This window comes from Teleopsis dalmanni, chromosome 2 (assembly GCF_002237135.1).
Source record: "Teleopsis dalmanni isolate 2A chromosome 2, ASM223713v2, whole genome shotgun sequence".
NCBI classification, from domain to species: Eukaryota; Metazoa; Arthropoda; class Insecta; order Diptera; family Diopsidae; genus Teleopsis; species Teleopsis dalmanni.
This window is the reverse complement of record NC_051847.1, coordinates 68,833,698-68,857,860: the sequence shown is the minus strand read 5'-3', so window position 1 is coordinate 68,857,860 and position 24,163 is coordinate 68,833,698. Positions and strand designations below refer to the sequence as shown.

The window sequence follows — 24,163 nt, the reverse complement described above, 5'->3', positions numbered from 1 at the left end:
ACTACAGTTTCTAAAAATTAATAAAACTAATTTTTTATAGTTTAGCATACTTTTTGGCGATTTATTTATTTTATCGTATAGTTTTTGATTATCTTAAATTTATATTTATTAACTATTAAAATTGCTCTCAGAATGCTAGCACCTCATAAAATCGCTATAAAGATTTATCGAATGTGTACTTAGCTTTATCTCGACAATAAAGAATTTATTTTAATTTTTTGGCTTCAATAAAAAATATAAAAATATTTATTGACTATTTTTATTGTCTTTCAAAGCAGAATTTGCACTTTAAAAGGCAACGGTATCCGTAATAAGCCATTTGACACTTAAATTAAATTAGCAAAATGCTTTCTTATAGCTTTCAGTCTTTGGCAGTAAAAAATTAATATAAAAAATAAAACAAAAAATAAAAAAATAAAAAAATAATAGTCATCCAGCTACGTATATGCTGCTCGGGGAACGTTAATTAAATAAATTTTACGATGTCAAGCGTTCAATTTGGATTGTACAATGCTTGATGTTGTATTTGTTGCTTTCAGCTAATTGCGTCGCCGTCTTCAATACTGTGTTGCTATCAGTTAATAAGTCTAATAAACAAATGAAAGCGAAATTGTTTATCATATTTTATTATAGAAAAATTAATAAAATGAATTACAACTCACGCTCACCTATGACTAAATGAACCGTCAGTACGGCATGGTTGGAGGTGTGATTCCATACATGCAAATGATGTAGAGATCTAAAGAGAGTATGAAGAATTTATTAAAAATTATATCCAACTTTTTTTAAATTGTGCTTACTTCACGCCCTCGATATTTGTAAAATCAGATTCGAGATCATCTAGAGATATATGCTGTGGCACCGCATCCATTATAATATTGATGGATTCTTTAAATAATCGTACTGTAGTCAAAATAACAATTATTGAGAAGGCTAGAGTACATAGCGGATCTACAATTTTCGCATTAGGCTGTAGGAAAATTAATAAAAATTAAAATATTATTTATATAGATAAAATATTTTTCACTGAACTTACTAAAAATTTAATTAATACTGAAGCAAAAAATACTCCGATACTTTGAACTAAGTCGCCGATGACATGTATCATCGCAGCCCGTAAGTTGAGATTTTTTCCAGAGTCGCTGAAATGAGAAAAAATATTATATAGCATTGTATTCTAATACATCTAACAAGTTTAATGTATATTGGATACGAAAAATTATTATTATAAATTAAAAAAAAAATATTTTTCTTTATTGTTTAAAGTACTTTTACTCGATTGTGTTTGTGATTATTTAGATGATCCATTGTAATAAGAGCTCCGTAAAATTTTGATATCTGATAACTCCGATATCAGATATTTTTTTTTTTGTAAATTTTGTTATACAAAATAAATAAATAAGAGATTTTTAATATTAACTAATATTTAAAATAGCATTAAATGAAACAAACGTTCATATAAAATTTTTTATTTTTTATTATAATAAATATGTAGTTACTTTTTAAAGAATAAGTAGGTACAAAAGGAATCGCTTTTTCGTCAAACGGGGAGCTTTATGTCAATTAAGAAGTAAAATAGTTAAGATCTCAAGTTGAACAGAGATATCATAATGGATTTGTAGTATATAGGAAAGTTAGTTAACTAGGCCGACTGGCACTTTAGTCTATCCTAACTAACATGTATCGTTTATTGTAGTAAATCGAATAGTCCAGTTTGAACACTTTGAAATATCGTAAGATTTCGATATATTTTTGTAAGACAATTCAAACTGAAATATGTTCCTTTTGGATACCGAATCTTACAACTGAGCTATTCTATACTTTGGCAAGAGGGCATTTAGTAACAAACTCAAAAAATTGGAAAACTCATGATTTAAAAACCATTGAACAGTTCAATCAAGACTAATTAAGAAATTTATCAAACCATTAATTAATTTAGCAGAGAGAGTATTAAAATCATTACAGCTTTTTTGACAGGTCCCTGCAGGTGAAAGAATTACCAGAACAAATGGGACTAGTATTTGCAACATGGAACAATAGAAAACCATCTAGGGTAATCTAGGGTAAAAATCATTACCAGAATTACCAGAACAAATGGGACTAGTATTTGCAACATGGAACAATAGAAAACCATCTAGGGTAATCTAGGGTAAAAATCATATGGTCGTGGTGTGTAGTATTTCACATAAAATTTATTTTAAAAATAATATAATAATAAATATATATTTACCATAATGTAATATATAAATTATATATTTGGAATAATCGCAAATAAAATATAATATATTTTAAGTTTAATATTGAAGAAAAATTATATATTTTCTTATATTTTATAGCTTATTAAGATAACTAATATATAGATATTAAGATTTTATGAGATATTAAGATATTAACGTTGGCCAATTTTAAAGTTTAGAGTGTTGCCATAATAAAAAGTAAGTACCTAAAATCTATCAAAGTATATTGTTCCGTATATATATATTGTGTAAAGAACCGTTTCTTTGTTGGCATGGCAAAGTTAACAAAAATAAACTTATTGAATCTCCTTACTATTGGAAATGACTCCAAATACACCTATTGGATGACATCATCTTACCCAGAGCTGTCATCTCACACAGATCCATAGTTTTGGGATGGTAACATTTATTAATATGTACTCTCCGAAAACTGGCAGCTCTATCTAGCATAAATAATATCAATTTATTTAACAATAAATATCATGATAAGTTGTGAAAACCCTAGTCTAATATGGGAAAGCAATAATATATTGAGATGGAAATTTCAACTAGGATTGTACTAGGACTGTCGGAGTGTATAGCAAGAATATTAAAATAACAACTCTTTTAATATTTTTTTTAATTGCACTTAAATTTGTTTTTTTTTTATTATGTGTTTTTTCTTAACTAAAGTATAAAAGACCGAAAAATACAATATACCGTTTAATTTGGTTGAATTAGTCTTGCATTTGCTTAACTGTTCTCCAATTGTGTTATCCATCAGTATAAATTAAACTATCACTAGATAAACTCAGGATCGAAGCATTAAAATTGAAGCAGAGCTGATATGTCATTGGCCAGTAGATACCCATGTCGGAATCTTAGACATTTCTTCATATCAGCAATGCTGGAACTGTAGGGAAGAATGGGAAAAAGAAACAGGTGAAGACTTTATACGTAGGTGTTCAGACGTGGCAGGATTAGGACATTATACTTTGGAAGTTTTCGAATAAATAAGATTGCTGGACATCCCAAATATATAGATCATATCAAATAAAAAAAATAATACCATAAACTTTATTAACTTCGTAGATGGAACTGTAATACTTGGAATCTCAGATCCCGACACAAAATAAAAAGCTGGAACGTAATAATTTCGATATAATAAGATATTTAATTTCACTTAAAGAAAAATTTGATTTTCCTATACTCTAAGCAATACATTTTTTGCTCATTCTCTGTAAAATAAAATTTAAATGTTAATGATAATGAAACTGAAACACCAACCGCAACATCTATCGCAAAGGATGTACATAATTTATTTAAGTAACCTGACATTGTATCCTTACATTTTTGATTCAAAATAGAATTAATGGAAAAAAAATGTATACCCACCAATTTTTTGCTGATTCAAAGGCACTTTCAGACACGCCAGATAAGTTGGCTGATTCAAAAGAGTGTCCATGTCCATGTCCATGGGCGTGTCCATGACCATGGGAGTGAGAGTGACCGTGACCACCAGGTAGAATTTCACCACCGTGCAATATGAAAACCATGCTAACATTTAATGAAAAAAAAGCAATTAATAAAATTTCTTAATTGAAAGAAGGCGAATTCTATAAAGCTACGGATATGGCGCAGAATCTTATTAAATGCAAAATTTATTAATTTAGATAGAAATATTTTTTTTATTGAGATAAATAAAAATTTATTAAATTTTTTGCACGTGTACTTGAATATTTTATTTAACTTAATTGTTTTTTATTTATTTGTTTTTTTTTTGTAGGTTCTTTCTGGGTGTTCTCCACGTCAAGCGACTACCCAAGTTGCTAGATTTATTTGGCTTTGCTATTCGCAGTTTTATTGTTATTCTCACGGTTGTCACGGAACACAGTATCCGTGGTACTTACACAATATTAATTAAAATTCCAATGCCGGATATTGTCATCATAGTATTTGCATTCAAATCGAAATCATTGGAGAGAATTCTTTCGATGGCCACCATGACCAGCGTGGTGGTCAGTATCCAAATGCTCACAATTGATACAATTGCGCCCATGACCTCTGCGTATTGTTATGTTTATTGGTTTTATTATTTGTTAGACCAGCGGTAAAAATGAAATTAAAATAAATTTAAGAAATTTGTTTAAATTAAATAATACAATATTTTTTAAATAAAAATAAATTTTAAAATCTTTTCTCAACTAACTTAAGCGACTTGGGTTAATAATAATTGAAAAAATTCTTATTTGTTTATAAATATAAATATGTGAGTGGGTTTAGGGGTTTAGTAGCATAAATAATATATATTATCATAACAAATTATTTAAGAATTTATATTTTGCTAATATAAAAATATACATTTTTAGCGCACTTTAATTTTAAGAAATTTTTTAATTTATTTCAATTGTTTACAAAGAAGCATGTGGGGTTATGACTCAATGGTCTTCAGTCCAAATGTTTGAAAGTACACAAATTATTAATGCATTATTCTTGATTAAATATTGTTAAATGTTTTGCTCACATTGTATAATTAAAGTATTTTATTTTATGTGCTCAAGGACTGAGTAATATTTACGAATATGATATTGTGATAAGCGGAAACACGAAAGTTGATTCAGCTTTAATATATGAGTTATATGGGACTCATATATACTTGACTGCTGGTCGCAGTGATATGTTTATAAGAAATCATTGATCTTTCGAGTTTGCATAAGAATATAAACATTATGAAGTCAAGCCTAACAAACTTTTGTAAACGAAAGCTGTCCTCCTAAAAATTAACAGTGCTTTTTCAACCCAAGTGTTTTTTATGTTCTTCTTTCAAAAGAAGATAGTAAGAACTATATCTAAATTAAATTAGCTGTGCTAAAATTCCTTATCGCCTCCAACCGCTATTCAGGAACGAAAATCTCAATGCTAAGAACAAGAAACTTATGTATAACCAAAAAATTCGTCCGTCACTTCTATATGGTTGTGTACCATTTAGTAAAGCGTCAAACATTACTATTCGCCAGCTAGAAATTGCACAAAGCCAGGCTCTGAGAAGATTTTTCAAAGTTCCATGCTACATTAGGACGAATGATATTCTCAGGGACATCAAGATTGATCCTATCAAAAAATACATAAAGGATAGAGCCTGAAATTATTTGCGAAAACTGACAGACTTACCAACACCGCGTTATCAAATCTCAGAATGGTTACAGGCTCCTCGGGGAGGTATGCAGATCTGAGGTCAATTATTGCTTAGTCTGATAAAGTGATAAACAATAATTCAGTCAAGGCGTAATAGGTGCTAGATGAAACCATTCTGGCTCAAAGTGATAAAACCTAGTTACTACAATGGATCGAATCTATTAGTTATTAATGGGTTGCATATTTGATATTCATAGTATGGCGTCATTTTCCTTATGCAATCTCAAACATTCTCAGCATTATTCTACCTCAAATAGTTTTATAATCTTAACTGTTTTTGTGTTACATTATTGTATTTGATAACTTTTTGGTGACCCACGCTTAAAAGGCGTTGAATGTTAACATTATGTCTGTTGCATTTTTCGAAATGTGTGAGTCGTTCGACTACATAGTCCATACGTGATAAATTGCTAATATATTTGTACAATAACTGAACAATTACATTTATATTTTTGCTTTATTTTTAACTTAGATACAATCCCAAATGTTTTTATTTTAATTATTGAAACCAAAATTTTATGTTGAGCAATAAAAGACCTCAAAAATTGAAGGCTTTAAATAATCTTTATTTTCCTCTTATCTATAATTATCAAAAAATTTAAGATAATTATAGTATTTAGATAAAAGAAAAATTTATCTAAATTACTTCATTAAACAAAAATTATATTTTGATTGCTTTGATATCAAATATTTTAAAGTTCATTTGATTTAATATGTTTTTTTTTTTTTTGATTTATTGGATGTCCGTTTAAACTCTGAACACATTCGATTGAGTCAGAACAAAGGGTAAACACGAAATCGTCAATAAAATCAACAATTAAGCCACAATAATGCGATTTATGCAACAATTGAAAATCTCATAAGTTCATAACCCAAGTCACTTACTCACAACTGAATAAATAATGTAAATGGGCGCTTTTAGGCGCTGAATGGTTGCAGTGATTTGCGTTTTGGAGCTCATAACTTACCCATGCGCTTATAGCCAAACGACATGCGACTATCTGGCGGTCTGCCGCCCAGCCATATCGCAACCAAACCAATAACGAAACTAATGCAATCGGATGCCAAATGTGCAGCATCCGTCATTATAGCTAAGCTTCCGGCCAAATAACCGCCAAGGAATTCAATAATCTGCACAAAATATAGAATGCAAAATAGGAACTTAGTTTTAGTTTCCATGGAACAGCGAACCAAGCGAATAATTTTTTAATTATTCAAGTGCAGGAAGTGCACAGATAGTGAATAATTTTTGCTTTTCGAAATCTGTGTATGCGTGTATGAGTATGTATGCATGTATTCTGGATAATGTAGGTTTATCTCTGCGTGTATTAGGTTCTGGAAGTGGTTAGATAGCTTTTAAGAGACTCACCATAAAAATGCAACATAACGACACTGCCAATAAAATTTTGGTTTTAGCTTCTTGTGTTGATTTATTTTTTAAATTAGCACCGAAACCGGGTTGTTCACAATGGCATATGTGCGGGTAATGCGATGAGTATTCCACATCAAACTGTAAATAAATTTTTGATACAAAAAATCAGTTAAAAATATTTGAAAATGTTATGTTATCCTTATTGTTATTGTTTCTAAATAAGATTACTTAATAATAAAAGCAATGTTGTTGCATTCAATATCAAAATGCATTTACATTTCTATTTTAAGTGAATTTTGTGTATGTCAAACTTTGATTTCATTAAGCGGACTTAAAAATCAAAATAATTATTTATTTATTTTATACATTGAAATTTATATCAAATACAATGTCTGTTTTAACGATACTCCATTAACAATACAATTAACAATACTATACTATTGCTAAGTTATGTTAGGTAAGGTTAGACGGGCGATCCGTAGATGATCCATTTAGGCCTACGAGCCAATTGCGTTACCGTATATAGACGAAAAGTCAGTGTTTAAAACCACTTAGAACCTTTAGCAAAGCTCAAAATGCTATTTAGTAGCAGGTCTTCTTAAAGATTACAGGTCTTCCTCAAGAAAGGGGGCTGGGCAAAGACAGAGTAGCTAACAAAGACTGAGAGGCACCCTAATCGTTTTCCTCACAGCTACGACAGGTATGATTGAAAGAGAGATTCAATCTTCTAACATGGTTCCCTAGTTTGCAATTGTTAATTTATGTCACTATTTTGAACCTAAACTTATGACTGTCAGACCCAACAGACCAGCCTAATTCACTTACCTTAAGAAGTGGATATAACCTTAAGAGAATAATCAGATCAAGATTAGGAATATATGTTGTTTACATCAAATTGCTCGGCTAATACTGACAACCGGTTCTGTTATATTTATATAGATAAAGTATATATATATATATATATATATATATATATAAAATGATTGTTTATCAAATATATATATATATATATAATATATATATATATAGAAGTACGATCTGATATAGCACGAATCAGTGATTATTGCTCAGAAATGAGACCGCATTCAATCTCTATTGGATTAAAGAAAGAGAAACAAACGCTGGTGTCTGTAAAAGGGTAAATGCGATGTGAGTGTAAGATTGTTGTGCAGATTTTTAACATGAATTTCAAAATCAAGATACCACTAAACAATACTTGGGTTATGTAGAAGGGGCTACAATTATCTTCTTATTCAATTTCCATTCATAGTTTCTCCGTGACATGGCTTAAGTAATGCAATAAAGGTGCCTGACTCTGTAACTGGCGAAGAAACAGAAACGATATACATTTTTCATTAACATTGTACCAAATCAGATAGAAGAGTTTAATGCTGGAATATACAGTGAAAAGATCAGTTACAAAAGTAGTGGTATATAAGGGCATTATACAAATATGACAGACAATGATTTAAGGGTACTCAAACAGCTTGGTAACTTTAATTATACATCCTAATTTATAACTAACGTAAACTAAGTGATACCAGAAAGACAAAAAATTTCATATTGAGCGAAATTATCTTATCTTCTTTATCATGGATCCTTATACTTATCTTTTCTATTCAATCGTAAACTAAACTAAAAATCTGGGGATTGGAATGATCACATAGCAAAGAGATGATTTAAAATTATATGGATTCTTCATAGATGGTATATGTGGATTTATCAGAGTAAAACATTTTTCTACTATAGACTTAGCTATGGATTAAAGTACAAAAGGATATATTAGGTTCATGTGCTTTAATATGCGATCACATATGGAGATTGTGCCTTCAACTGTTATTGCCAAAAATTAACTGAACTCTTTACATACTCATTATCTAATTTATTAGCTAGCAGTTTAAGAATTAAAGGATGCAATAGAATCCGGATCTAAATGCGCTTGGCATTCTCTTTCTTGAGCTTTACCAAACATAATACATTGAATTTACTTTAGCTTAGCTTTGTGTGATTCTATACTCTCTTATTCCATCAAAATCGATATTTTTTTAGATACTTTCCCTTTACTCCTGTAGATATAGTCAGAAGCTATAGTTTTGGAGTATATGGGACACATCATTTTCAATCTGTTTGTTATGCTGAGAATTGATTTACACCTTTTGGGCTGCCGCAAATAATGAGCTTTACTTGGACATAGTACATTGTTTTGAAAAATGAGAGTGTATCAATTCATTATTTTCACTGATAGTAACTGTGACCAGTAAGCAATGTTCTCACTAAGAGTAGATAAAAGGTTCTGCCATATATAATGATTGTGTATCAATTTTTGTTTTAAACTAGTAAGAATGGGGACTAATAGGCTACGTTCTATATATGTGTGAATAAAGTGATTTCTCGCAGATGATAACGTTTAACAATTGTCGTCTTTAACTAATAGAAATAGTGACTAAAAGTGGATGTTTAATCGACGTCGAGGAAATAGCTAATCGTATGATTGTCAGTTAGAACCGAGATCGTATTAGTTATCTATTCTATATGTTGAGAACTGTGACTTTTAGGGGCTGTTCATGGGATGTATAAGATACAACATGGGAGTGTTCTATCTATATGTTAAAAAAAGGTAATGAAAGCAAATGATTGTATATCAATTCTTGGTATTATCCGGTAAGAATGCCTACAGATAAGAGATGTTCTATCTATGCATGAAAAAAAGATAATCAAAGCAAATGATTGTGTATCGATTATCGGTTCCAACTGGTAGAAATGGAGATTGTTAGTAGGTGTTCTATACATGCGTGTATAAAGTATAAATTGTTTATGAGTGTGTATCAATTATCTTTTAAACTGGCAGAAACGATGACTGGTTGAGGACTAAAAGGCAATTATAGAAAATGATGGTGTAGGAATTCTCGTTTTTAAGTGGTTGAAACGGAGATTTATAGAGGTTGTTAAATCGATTTGTGATTTAAATGGGAAAGTTAAATATCACATCTGAGCTATTAATATTATTAACCACATTATTTAATTCAAGTTCAAACTAATTTTATTTAGATTGCGTTAAGGAACCTGCGGATATGGCTCATAGATGTGTGAATATTATGGATGTTATGGATGAAAGTAAATGCATTTGTTTAGAATTTTAGCATATTTAGTGAATATTTTCATGTGATTATGTGTTGCAAGCTTCAACAATATTTACATATTCGCGTTGCATTTCCACAATTTTAAATTTAATTTTTTCGCTTGAATTTATATTATTTACTTGCGGCATTTGGTGTATGAAATAAAATATTCAATAAATGAAAATTACGAAAATTTAAACAAAGCATTTATTCAATAAGCTCTCAACAGAATGTAAACACAAGCATTAATTCCCATCTTCTGGGGTTCGCTCCACAATATTTCATATATTTTTAAAACAAATGATGGGTTTTTTGGTTTGGTTTTAGTTGTGAATAAATTAAATAATAAATCACGATTTTTGCAAAAATATAAAAGAAATATTTTTGTGTTTGTAAATAAGTTTAAAGTAAATAAATAAATTTACCTTAACTCGTTGTTTTATAAATTCAATAATAAAATTGCTTGAATTAAGATTTCATCTAATAAACAAAAATATTTTAGAATATTTATTGTTGATTAAAAAATTAATAAATATATAAGTGAGTATATTTTAATTAATTTCTTACAATGTTGTTATTAACAAAATTCTTTAAACACAAATAATAATTTTTAGTTGAGATCAGAAATGATGAAATTCCTATCAGCGATACCCATACATATCACATTGAGGTTAGGTTAAATGGGTCCAGTTGACCAATTCAAACCCTATGATTTGATTGTTATCTCACTTTTTATCACGGATTTTGTAGCTATTATACTGCGCTGAATGTGTTGAGTTTTAGGTTAGGTTAGATTCAAAAGGCGTATGTTGATTGGAACCTCAATACTCAAAACCGAAGATAACTACTTATTGCTATTATGATGCTCATAAAGTTGCCAAAAAGAGTTTACATTATCTTCGATTCAAGTCTGTAGTGCTTGAATACAGCACTTTATATTTCAATTCAATTATATTTCTCATATAAACGTTATTGATGGTAATTACTTCAATGTCCATCGTTTCAAGTCTGTAGTGCTTGGATTCACTGTTTCATACTCTCATTCAATTGTATTTTTTATACAAACTAGTATTATATTCATCAAGGTTACATTAATATCTGTTGATATTAGGCTAACCTTGCTGGGATGCATGTATTTGCAAAGAACAAATTTTATATATCAATACCTTAAAGTGTTTTGACATTATTTGTGAAAGAATTAGGAGTTTTATAATCAAATCATTGAAAATAGTGAGAATTGAATAGATCGGGATAATGAATTTTAAGAGTGATACACATAACCATATTTAATATGTGAGATTATACTTAGATATGCCTTCGATGACAAATAATTATCAGAGTAAATATTATGAGGTGATTTTTAAAGTTAAACCTTGTTTTGTATTTTTATAGGAACAGGATTATGGTGATGGCATAATACATTAGATAAAACCCAAAAGTACACTAACAGGATGACTGCATTCAATTCTTACATTCGATATAGAGTTATATTCTCCACCTTAGTGCTGTACGTCAAAGACGAGGAGAGGTGTACTTGATGGGCCAAGAAGAAAGCTATATGAAAACGTATGCTTCGATTGATACTGGATTCCTTTGAATAATTATTATGGGCATTTGTCATACTAGTATACTGATAGTTATTTAAAGACCACCATTGTTCTAATCATTTATGGTAGGTAAACACGTTAAAAATCTATGGACTCTGTGAAAATACATGTAATATTATATTACTTTTAAGAAATTCTCATTATAACCTCTTGCTTCATATTAGCTTAGAAACCGGTATTATTGTGACAGTTAAGATAGAACTTTTCTATACCTGCTTATCAGCAATAATTTTTGTTTGTATGCAGTCATAGTATCATACTCATCTTACATGGTGCTAGACTCTTTCACCTATAATTCAATATTTGAACATATTTGGTATTAAAAGCTGGGTATAGCATTATTGAATTAAACGACTACAGAAATGTATACTGTTTACAAGCCTGATACTATATATATAAAAACTATTGCATTATTTTACCGACTTTTTCGGTAATAGGTAGTCTACAGTGAGGAACTCTTTTCACATCTAAAAAGAGATTCCTCACTTGATCTGGGAAAGTAAGTATATCATTTTATGATATGTTCCATATAGTATGCTATTGAATATATCACATCTGGAATAGTTATGACTTGACGTAAGCAGCTTTATAAAAATTCTTCTTTTGATTCAATTTAATTTAATTTTAGGTTTTTGCGGGATGATTATTTTGACATAAAATTTATTAACTGCATTTATTTGTACTAAATGGATTTATAACTTCGAACGTAAACTGCAACAACTTTCAAAGGTTTTTTGATTAGATACAGTCTTAAATATGATTATAAATATTATAAACTATATTTAAAAAAAATAATTAACTGAATGAATAAATTTTTGATAACAGCATATTCAGGACTACGCGGAACTGAGAGGAGATATTTCGCTGTATGATAATAATCTTCTCTAGCGCTTAATGAATGAAATTTATTGGCATATATGAAATTATATTTACTTCTAATTTTAGACAATAAATACTTTGGAAAATTTTATACTAGAATTATAATGAATAAATATGGTAATATTTAATATAGTAATATATGGTAAAATGGTATGTCAGAGATACTTATATAAACTTGACAAAATGGATCGTTTTCGTAATATCGGTTTCTGTGTTTGAATTGCAACGAGTATTTCAGTTCTTAATTTATGTAAGTAAGCGTCCTTATTTCATTATCAAAATATATTCAAATATATATTCATATATAATATTATAGTATATATAATTTTTTATTTAGGTTTGCAAACTTTTAAAGAATATTCAACGGAACAAACAAAATGAATTGATGACACCATATAGCTGCTATATACACTGATCTAAACTATTTGATTACTTTTTAATATTTATTATTTGTCAACCATTGTCTGAGTAAAATATGTGATACATTTTTACCGAATATGAAATGTACCGCAAGAGTGCTTGAACACAGCACTACATGTTTTCATTATATTATATTTCCCATATAAGTGTCATTTATGATATTACATGGATTGAGCTTATATAATTAATAAATATACCTATTTCAAGTCTGACCATGACCGAAACCTTTGCAATTTTCAAGAGAATTGATTTTATAAATCCTTTTTCAAATCCTTATATAGAGTTTGACATAGAAAAATCATTGAGCTAGCTTGGAATACAATCCAAAATTATTAATATGTTAGTATAGAATCATTTTAAAGAATTTTTAGGGCGGTACATGTAGTCGTATATAAAATAAAACAATATTTATATCAATAATTAGATCTTGTTTAGTTTTTGATAATTTTTAAGTTGAGAAAGGGATAGGAAAGTTGAGATATTTTAAATATGTAATCTTGACGAGAAGGATTGTTATTTTAATGTCTGTTTTAGTAGTAATAGTTTAGGAAGAGATGCGAAGTTAAAATAAACTTATTGATTGTAAAATAATGTGAACCAAATTTTTCAGAATAAGGTAGTAATTTCATATACTTATTGTGGTTAGGTGGCGTGTATAATTTAATATATAATTTATATAAATAATTTGTATAATTTATATAAAAATCTGCAATTATGAGTTCTGATGTCAAGAAAACAAAACTAAACAAACAGAATAATCGATTTCGTAGTTAAATTGTGGTGTCTTTAAAATACGCGATTTTTAAGTACAGGGTCTCAAAATAATAAATGATAAAATGTCAAAGCATTTTATTTTAAGAAAGTATTTTATATGTGATATTCATTATTTAGAGAGAAATCTGTTTCATGGATAAGATAAACGTATACTTGGCCTAGGTATTAAGTTTCTTGATCTCATCTCTCTTCCCTAATTAGTGAAATGAAGTTTTCAGACTGCGGTGGGAATCTTCTTTATTCATTCCGAAGAGATGGTTTGAGGGGGTTAAAGGATAAATCTGTTTGATATTTTTGTTGAATATTACAACATTGAATATATCGTTTCTTATTTAGAGGATGCGATATATCGAATGTTCGGTAGAGACTCTACATGAAGTTTAACTTTTGAGTATCTAAAATTATTTTAAACACCATTTGTAAATATCTTAACTAGGGTTTCAAACTGGAATTTTTTTTTTCGTTCCGGTTTTCGTTCCAGTTCAAAACAAAAAAAATATATCGGTTCGGTTCTGGTTTTTTCTGGTTCTAGTTCAAAGCACTGATTTTGGATTTTATTTTAAAATATCAATCACTCGAACTTGTGTTTCTAAACTGCTAAACTTTTGCTAAATAATGCTTAATAATTACGTGTGAATTATATTCAAACATCGGTAACTTATTTTTTGTATATTTCTTCTTTAATGCATTTTTGTACTTTACCAGGTAAAGGTTATTGCTGTTAGAATAAAAATATTTTTCTACTTATTTTAGCTATATATATATATACATATATATGAAAAATAAACCGTTTTGCTGTAAAAAGTTAGGATACCAATATAAATATTTTTATATACATAGATAAACTTTCAAAATATTCACCTTGTGTTCATTAATAAGAGCTTAAAAATTTTTTAATATTAAAAAAAGTTATTTATAATGTTTTCAAAACTGCAAAACCATTTGATTTGTTTTTAAATTTCTTATCTGAATTCCGCTTATATAGTCGCAGAACGCGCTAAACGCAAAAATAGCAATTTTGCCATTGAGTTGTAAATTGAATATTCGTAACCCGTCAAAATAATCTTTATTAGCAATAATTTTCATATAAAAAAAATTTGTTGTACTTCACTTGGAACTTGTTTTTGCTTTTTATATATTTTAGATACTTTCAACAATACTTTAGATACAGAACATTTTCCATTGAATATATTCACACATTCAATGGTCTCATTTTACACAGCAGGGTCTCTAGTTGAGCTGTGAAATATCTATATTAGTTTGCTTTGAATTCATTACTAATATAAATATTTAAGTAACCACTAAAACAATTAATGGTTTTTCTCATTAAAATTGGTGATAATGATTCATTCCGTGAAATTAGTGCAATATTAGTTCATGCAGCTTAAACGGTTGACACGTGCAATACAATCATAAAAGATGGTGACAGACACGGATGAGGTTTGAGATCGCTACCTGTTTTTGGAATAATTAATGAGAAATCAATAACTCATCGTCTACTATTACTTCTAGAAATTGTGGATATAGAAAGTGAAGACAGCAATTAAAAAATATAAAACAAACAATGTGAAAGAATAATATAACATAGAAGAAAGAATACAGGAAAAATAAAATAAATGAGAAACTAACGTAATACCTATAGAGAGAGAAAGATAAATAATAATTATTTAAAGTAGTATAAATAAGGTTTTCTACTTTATATCATACCTCTAAGGTAGTATTGAGGAAAAGTTTTATTGATGCTTAGTTTCAGGTTGTTTTCATTTTTAACAACCAAGGAAGAACCCCCCATTAGTAATATAATCTATAAATATACTATAAACCACTGCCAATACGTATATTTTCTAGTAGATCCACTTCTTGTCAAAACGCTGGTAAGAGGTTGACAGTCGATGCTGATAGGCATTTTTGAATGGCCTTTAAGTTTTATACGGGAATGCTTTTTAACAAACCAATGTAAATCTGATTCGAAGGTGTTTAATGAAGTAGTCTTAAGGAGTATTTTTCGGATTGTGTTATAAATCTAAAGGTACTTACTGACTTTTATTATGGATAGACTGCGAACTGAAAGATTTTTTTCTGCAGCCTTTCGCTCAACTAGTTCAAATTCAAAATTTTGAAGAGAACTGTAGACCGTATTTTAGCTAGCTGTTTAGAGTTCAAAACTCTACTGCCTAGATAATTTGCATCTGACTGAGTAGGCGCATACAACGTGTTCTGCTGTTTCCAATCTTTTTCAATCAGATAGCATAGCAATCTACAGTGGCTTGTTAACAGTTCTATGTAACTTACTGACTTACTTATTTGATCATAACCCGTTATCAGGTTTCGGGCTGAAGCAAGCGCTTCTGCTGTGTGCGCGATCTGTAGTTTCGAATATCAAGTGAAGTTAGCGCTGCCTAACTTAATTACTCCACCGGAAACATGGTCTACCTCTACGCCTTAGTTCTTCAACAACTGCTTCAAAAACCTTTTTAGCTGAAGCATTTTCATCCATTCTCATCACATTTTCAATTCAGCCAAAGCTACTGTATATGGATTCGTTGAATTAAATCAATGTCGTGATAAAGCTCGTACAGCTCGTGGTTCATTCGGATGCGATAGTGGTCATCAACTCAAAGAGGATCAAAGTTCTTAAGAAGGACTACTCTCGAACACTCCCAGTGCTGCTTCAACATTCTGTGATAACGTCCATGCTATTGCGAATCCAAAGTTTCATTTATTACAAATTGAAAATTATTGCATGCCCATTTCCAGTCTAATAATAGTCTCTACTTTTTTCTTTACAAGAATCATACTGAATGTTTCCCTTTTTAATAACAACGGTTTATGCTCCTAAAAGATTCTTTCAGGAGCCTTTTGGTTTGACGTGTTCTCAGTAGCGTAATTTATGCATATTCAGCATTGTTTAACACTATGACGCTGGATGCTAAGTTTTTCGTCATACATTTAATATAATAGACCCCTGTATTTTAAATAGTGACTGCGGACAAAATGTTGAGGTAAGCTATTTACATATCCAAATAAAATACAAATCAAATATCGTACGTCTCATTCACTACAATATTTCATTATAAATTCTCATTCATGCTATGATCAGCGAATTCCTTTTATTTTGTAGAATGGATAATATGTGAATAAATATATTTAACTGAATGAATAAAGTAATTTTGGTATTAACTTAAATAATAAGTGTATATAGTAAGTACACATAGGAATTCTATACCCTGTATACCACTGCATATAAAGAATATATAAAGTTTGTTGATACCTTTGCAATGCAAAGAAAGAGATGTCAATTACCAATTGTATCTTACTATATAATTAATTAAATGTTAATTTAAAAATAATTATAATTTAAAAATACAATAAATTTTTTTAAATTGGAAAAAAAAATGATTTTATGCATATATCTCTATTGCGAACAGTAGCAATTTTAAGTATTATTCGCTACCAGCTGACATTTAACTTGAGCAATTTTTAAATTATTGATCTTACTGATAATATTATTATCAATTATATTGATAATATTATTGACAATTATATTACTTTTAATTCTTTAGAAGTTATGTATTGGTGTAGCACAATTTATTTATTTGGGTAGTCGGAAAAATAGGAATAGTCAGCTGCCAATGACGTATAATTCTAGAAAATAATAATTCAGATCATTACACATCCGCTCAAATAAATTACTTCTTAAGTAATTAATACAACGAATTAATGAGCCATCCTCATTCGTCGAACAGTTATATAGTAATCTAACACTGAATAACTTCTTTTCGTTTTTGCATATTGAGGGAAAATGAAGTATCCAACGATGGTCGTCAACAGAGAGAGCTGTTTGTGTTGTTGAGTCCAAAAACCATTTGTTAGAGATGTCGCAAGCGGATTACAAAAATAATGCTAGCATAAATGGTTTAAAAGTATTCAAAGGTACATAGATCATAGAAAAGAATAAGCTGAATATATCTAGGTACCAAAAACCATATGTTGGAGATGTCGAAAGCGGATTACAAACATTGTGTTAGCATTATGGTTTGAAAGTATTCAAAGATGTATAGATCATAAAGAAGAATAAGCTGAATGTATCTGGGTACTTCCAAATCGATGATGGACAGATTTACCAAAAACCATATGTTAGAGTTATCGCAAGCGGATTAGAAAAATAATGCTTACACAAATTGTTTAAAAGAGTTCAAAGGTGTATCGATCATGAAAAGAATAATCTGCATATATCTGGGTAGTCCCAAATTAAGGATAGATTTTTCAAAAACCATATGTTAGAGATAAAAACAATGCTAGCATAAATGATTTGAAAGCATTCAAATCTGTAAGGATCACAAAGAAAAATAATCTGAATGGATCAGAGTAGTCCCAAATCGACGATGGATCTGCTATTCTGAGAAATTTTTTTTAATACGCTAGTTTTTCATTTAACATGGGTCTCTATAAATCAAACAGTAAAGTTTGTTGATTTTTCATTGACTCTATAAACTGTGATTTTATGTGTTTATATTTAAATTATAATGAATATTTCAGTTCTTAATTTAGATAAATGAAAGTCCATATTTGATTTTAAAAACTTAGTCATCACATTTTATGTTGAACTTAGTTATGCAAACTTTTAGGGAACGGATCCCAAATAGTTGATAAAATGAACCAAATGAATGAGTCATATCATATAATTGCTATATAACTGATCTAAAATAAGTAACTGTTCTTCGGCATCTATATATCGTATTCAGTATGTGTTAACCATTTTCTGAAAATAATATGCGATATGTTTTTGTTGAATATAAAATGAATAACAGTAGTACTTGCATAAAGTACCACTACTAATAGTTTTTCCAATATAAATTATTATATTACTATTACATGTATTACATGTATTACATGTATTAGTATTACATGTATTGAGCGTATATTAATGTATACGATTTTATTGGTCTAATATTTGTGGAATTCAAGATTACGTGCTAAAACTTATAATAAAATAATTGATTTTAAAAATACTGAGAACTGGATAGTTTGGAATAATTTTCTAGCTCTTTAATATGTTAGAGGCATTCTAGAGAATTTCATACATTAAATAAAATTTAATATGAAACATGCACTTCTTAAATTATAATAATACAGACATTATACATTGAAAGTTGGAAGAATTGGGAGGTTTTAAATATTTTTTATAAAATACTTTAATAGAGTTTGATTTATTTTGGGGAAGAAATGGGAATTTCATAACGAAATCATTGCATTTATAATACTGACACCTATATGTCCAGTAAAAATATTCTAGTTCTTTAACATGTTAATATAAAGGCATCCTAGAGAATTTTTAGTGTGATATATATAATCATATTGAATATAAATCTTCATACATATAAAATGATTTGATATATATGGGTATTATATTCCAGACTATATTTACTTGGTTTTCTAGTTATCGGAATAAAAGAACGCTGATTTTTCATACCAAATATTAACTATAGCAGTGAACTTATCTGCATTATTAGAAATAACTGTAATACTTGTCTTAGCAGAATTAAAATAAAGCGGATTCCTGAGCACTCCCATTATCAACAAGTCTACTCTTTTTTTATCTTAATGTATAAATTTATAACTTTAAAGTCCGATGTCTCGAGAATCTAAACATACCATTAGAGCATAAAAAATTGCTTGGGGTCCATCTTGCTGGATCTATTCTCTAGATAGTGTGTGTACTTGTAGATTTCTTCATGTAAAAAATTCAGAAATTTAGAAAATCCAAAAATGCCGACATATAATGTAGTGTAAATCAGAATCGATTTTGCTAAAATACTGATATATAATATAGCGTAAATAAAGGTCGTTTTTGCTAAATTTCCAGTTTATTATAAAATTTTTTATATTGAAAATGTGTCACGAGCACACAACCCATGCTGTACTAGCATTCTAGGGTAGGGTTTTATTTAAGTATCGCAACAGATAACTCTTTTTGAGTAACCAGGAGCAGTCAGGTTTGCGATCTAGAGCCACTCGTTATGTTCGACGACCAAGTGGTGCCGTTCAAGATTCTTAAAAGAAACTACACCAGCGAATCTGCGATCACAACACTTCTTTAAATATATACATACAATGTAATACAGAGAAATTTATATTATTATTAGTAACTGGTTTAAGTTTTTTGTGTAAATTAGATCATAATTTGTTCGAAAATAAATACTTCTACAAATATTTATATAAAAGATCAAATTTTTTCTTATTTTTCCTGTGTAGTTTTTGGCTTTGAAATAAGTTTTGTTTTGGTTGCTTTGGTGCTGTTAGCTGGCACTTTATGCTATCTTTATTTTACTGTTTACATTTGGATTAAGTTGAGCGTTATCTGTGTATATGAGTGTAGTGTGCTTTTAGCTGTCACTTTATACTATGTTTATTTTATTGTTAATTATCTGATTTAACTTGAGTATTGTTTACATGTATAAGTCAAGAGACGAAGTACAAGCTAGGTGACATTGAGAATTTAAGTTAGTTTTGGGTTAAGTTCATCGCTGTTTGAGGAAGAAAAGAAGTATATAATTATGCTGTTAGCTGGCACTTTAAGCTATGTTTATTTTACTATTAATATTTGATTTAAGTTGAGTATTGTTTACATGTATGAGTGAAGCGAAGTTCAAACCATATGACAATGAGAATTTATGCTAGATTTGGGTTCAGTTCAGCGCTGTTGGCATGTACGAGGAAGAGAAGAAGTAAATAAATTATGCTGTTAGCTGGCACTTTGTGCTATGTTCATTTAAATGTTATTATTTGGTTTAAGTTTAGTATTGTTTATATGTATAAGTCAAGATATGAAGTATAAGCTATGTGACATTGAGAATTTAAGTTAGGTTTGGGTTAAGTTAAGCGCTGTTTGAGGAAGAAAAGAAGTATATAAATTATACTGTTAGCTGGCACTTTATGCTTTGTTTATTTTACTGTTTATATTTTGATGAACTTAAGTGCTGTTTAAATTTATGTGTAAAGACTAGAAGTTCAAACGCTGTGCGACATTAAGACTTTGTTAACTAATTTGCATCGTTATCTTCCTGCTTTGAACTGAACTTGTAGATGACTGTATGAAAATATAATTCATTTACTACAACCGGATAAGCTTTCAGCCTATTTTGTGTGAATAAGTGGTCTCAATTAAAGACATCTACCTAAACGACAATTGTACACATAATCGCTTGGTTAATATTGTCATACATATATAAAAACAAGTAAATTTATGTACACCTCACATATTATTAGACACCTGACCATTGTGAAGTTTAACTTTATAGATATATGATCGCTATTAATTTTATCAACAATAAATGGAACCGCAGTTATTAACGATGATGGCATGTAAAGTGATACTTGCATGGTTGCTGTTGTTTAACAGGGGCACCTCCATTATATTCTCGTCGGTGGCTTCCATTGCTGTGTAATCATTAACAGCAATGTTATTGTTGTTGTTGTTGTATTTGTTGTGGCTGCCGGTTGAATTGTTGATAGTATTACAATTGTTGTTGCGGTTATTGTGCTTATCATCAATTAATAATGTTAAGCTTTCATCGACTGCGGTTGTGAGGTTTGTATTACTATTATACAGTTTCTGATACTTTGTCATATTAAGTTTTTTTTTTCCTACGTTTTTTGTTTTTGTTTTTTGTATAAAATTGTGTAAATTTTAATTTAATTTATTTATTCACAGAAATTTTTAAAGGACACAATTAAGTAATTAAAATAATAAGAATTTTTTTTTAAATAATATTAACTTGCACAAAAACAATGCTATAACAAAACATACACACACACACACATATAGACTTGTACGTAAATTAATTCACAAAATTCCCATGTACTTTTTTTTGTAGTGTAGTTCATTAAAATTTATTTATTTTTTTTTCTATGGAAATTGTTTTATTCACTTCCGTCGCGGGCGTTTTTTCGCACCCGATGATCGCGCCTTTCCGTTGTTGCACTTCAACTGATATTTGAGAACGCACAATGCTTTCCGCGGCGTTATTTTTTTTAAAAAAAAACTTGCATGCTCCCACGGTTGCTGCAAAATGTTCTCTTCTGCTCTTCTACTCTTCTCTGGCTTTTTATGCCGTTAGGCGAGCTCTTCTTTTGGCTTTTGTTGTTGTTACTTAATTTATTATATGAATGTGATTCTCACATTAGTTTTTAATTTAGCTGTGATTGTTGTTGTTGTTGTTTTTGTTATTGTTCCATTGAAAATTAGTTTGTTTATCGTACTTTGCACTTGTGCGGCCACAATTTACACTCATTGAATCGTTTGTTTTGTTTGTTGTTGTTGGTGTTTTCATTTTTTTTTGTTCTCAAACTTTTGAATTCAAACTTAAATTTTACTTTGGTAATTCTTGTCGCTGATAAGCGAACCATATTTTTTTTCTTGTGTAGAAGCAGAAATTTTGATTTTGTAGCCGGTAATATCCGTATGTAATATCTTTGATTGATAACGTTTAGAGTTGCCAACATAATGTTTTTTTATGAAATCAGTAATATCATTTTTCATTCATACATATGAACTATTTTTATGGAATTGTTTCTAGGGAGCTAGAAAAATTAAGGCAGTTTTTCAATACTAATTATTAAACCAGCTTCCAACGGAGCGGAGCACTGGAATTGTTTCTAGGGAGCTAGAAAAATTAAGGCAGTTTTTCAATACTAATTATTAATTATTACTGTTAATTTTTTGTGCTGCAACAGGCCCTTACCGAACAGATGACATTCCGACTACCAAATGAAAATCAGAATGTTAGCCATTGAGGACGTCTTAATGTCAGAAGCGTAGAGTAATTCTCGACCCAATGACCTCCTCCTGGCCAAGATCAAGACTGAGCAGTCACAGACTAGTCGCATCCATAATGAACAATAAAAGTTTTATTAAATCGATTTTACCTAGATTTGGCAGTTCCTTGTAGTAGAAATCATATAACATAAATAAAATGTTTGTTTGATGAAAGTAATATACTATAGTGATACAATAAGTTTTTCTTTCACGTCCTCACACTGATAAATTCGACAGAAGTTTTAGTTCTGATCACCCAATTTAATAGAGCGAATTATTCAAAGTAGAAACTTTTTGAGGAATATAATCTTTGTCTGAAGAGAGTAATATTCAGAGAGCATGTTTTTATTGCTTACTTAGTAAGTTTGACTTACTAAGTAAATTTCATTCTTTTTAACTTACTTAAAAACAAATCAATGAAAATTAGAGCAAAAATGTCAAATGCAAGCCTTAAAAATAAATTCCTACAAAGGAAATTACCAAGATTTGAAATATTTGTCATATGTTTTATAAAATGTAAACAAAAAACAGTTGAGTTATAAACAAACGTACTAAGAAAGTAAAAATTTAATGAAATCTTTGTTTTCATTAATTGACTTAGTAATAGATTTATAAAATATATATGTATATATATATATGTATATATAAATGATTCAATACATCAGTTACACATTCATTTTGTTATCAACTAAAATTTTTCTAAACAGAACAAACAGAACAAAATTTTGATGTTACTTAAGTAACTTACTAAGTAAGCAGTGGAAACATACTATAAGGTAGTGAATTAATTGCACGTTCTCATACTGATAGTGCAGTGTCTATGGAAGATTTTATTATGAGCACTAAATCTAGTTTAACCATTTATTGTAAGTACGAATATAACTATTATGATGAGTTAAATCTTTGTCTGGAGAGAGCAGAACAATGCCAAAATAAAAGTTTTCTCTCACCAAACAAGATAAAATAACTGGAGAGTTGCTTTATACCAGACATATTATATTGCCTTCTATTCAATTCGACTATTGTGTTAATATTTAAATATAATTTTATTATATTTTATTAAATTAATTTCGTCACTGGTTTATTCAACGTTATCGTTCGACTGTAATCAATAAAACCGATAAAAAATACGTGCAAATATGAATGTTTGCTGTTATCTTTGATTTTGATTTAAAATAATTGCCTTGTGGGATTAAAGATATAAAGTTATCATTGCATATTAAGGAATTAAATTTAAAAAAATGCGACTTAAATTATTTGCATATACTATATACATATATATTTTATATTAGTTTTGTATTTATAAATGCCCTTAAGTGTTCTGAAATTTCAGATCAAAGGTCTGAACGTTTTAATTGCTTGTTTGTGTATAATTTATTTCATGACTAAATAATAAAACTGAATTTTAATTAATTAGATAGCAAGTACAAGCATTAATTACATATCTTAAATGTATTGCTGTTAATTAATAAATCGGTCATTGAATTTTTAATGTGTATATTAATGCAGTTTTTGTTTTGAGTTTGGAGTAAAATTAATTTTTTTTGTTTGTTCAATTTTTAATTTATTTTTTTAAAAATATATGTACAGTAATTTACACAGCCAATATTAATTTTAAAATAATTAAAATTAATTGCAGTGCAAAACATATGACGCGCTGTTACTCACATTCAGTATAAATTCTAAACATGTTTTTTTTTATAATTAAAAGCGGTTATTGTTCTGCTCTGTGCTTAAGCCGCACACACTTAGAATTGAAGTAA

General features: G+C 29.0%; 1 protein-coding gene across 1 annotated transcript; it reads right to left on the bottom strand.

Annotated features, from left to right (window-relative positions):
* Positions 1-108: 108 nt before the first annotated feature.
* LOC119684871 (zinc transporter 2-like) lies at positions 109-21,248 on the bottom strand. The gene is made up of 9 exons (XM_038099004.1): positions 20,964-21,248; positions 6,781-6,921; positions 6,380-6,542; positions 4,127-4,280; positions 3,612-3,773; positions 1,037-1,142; positions 801-970; positions 669-739; positions 109-587 (listed from the first exon to the last, which is right to left on the bottom strand). Exons 1-9 carry the CDS (start codon positions 21,210-21,212, stop codon positions 478-480), a joined length of 1,326 nt encoding a protein of 441 aa, XP_037954932.1. The 5' UTR covers positions 21,213-21,248; the 3' UTR covers positions 109-477.
* Positions 21,249-24,163: the final 2,915 nt, after the last annotated feature.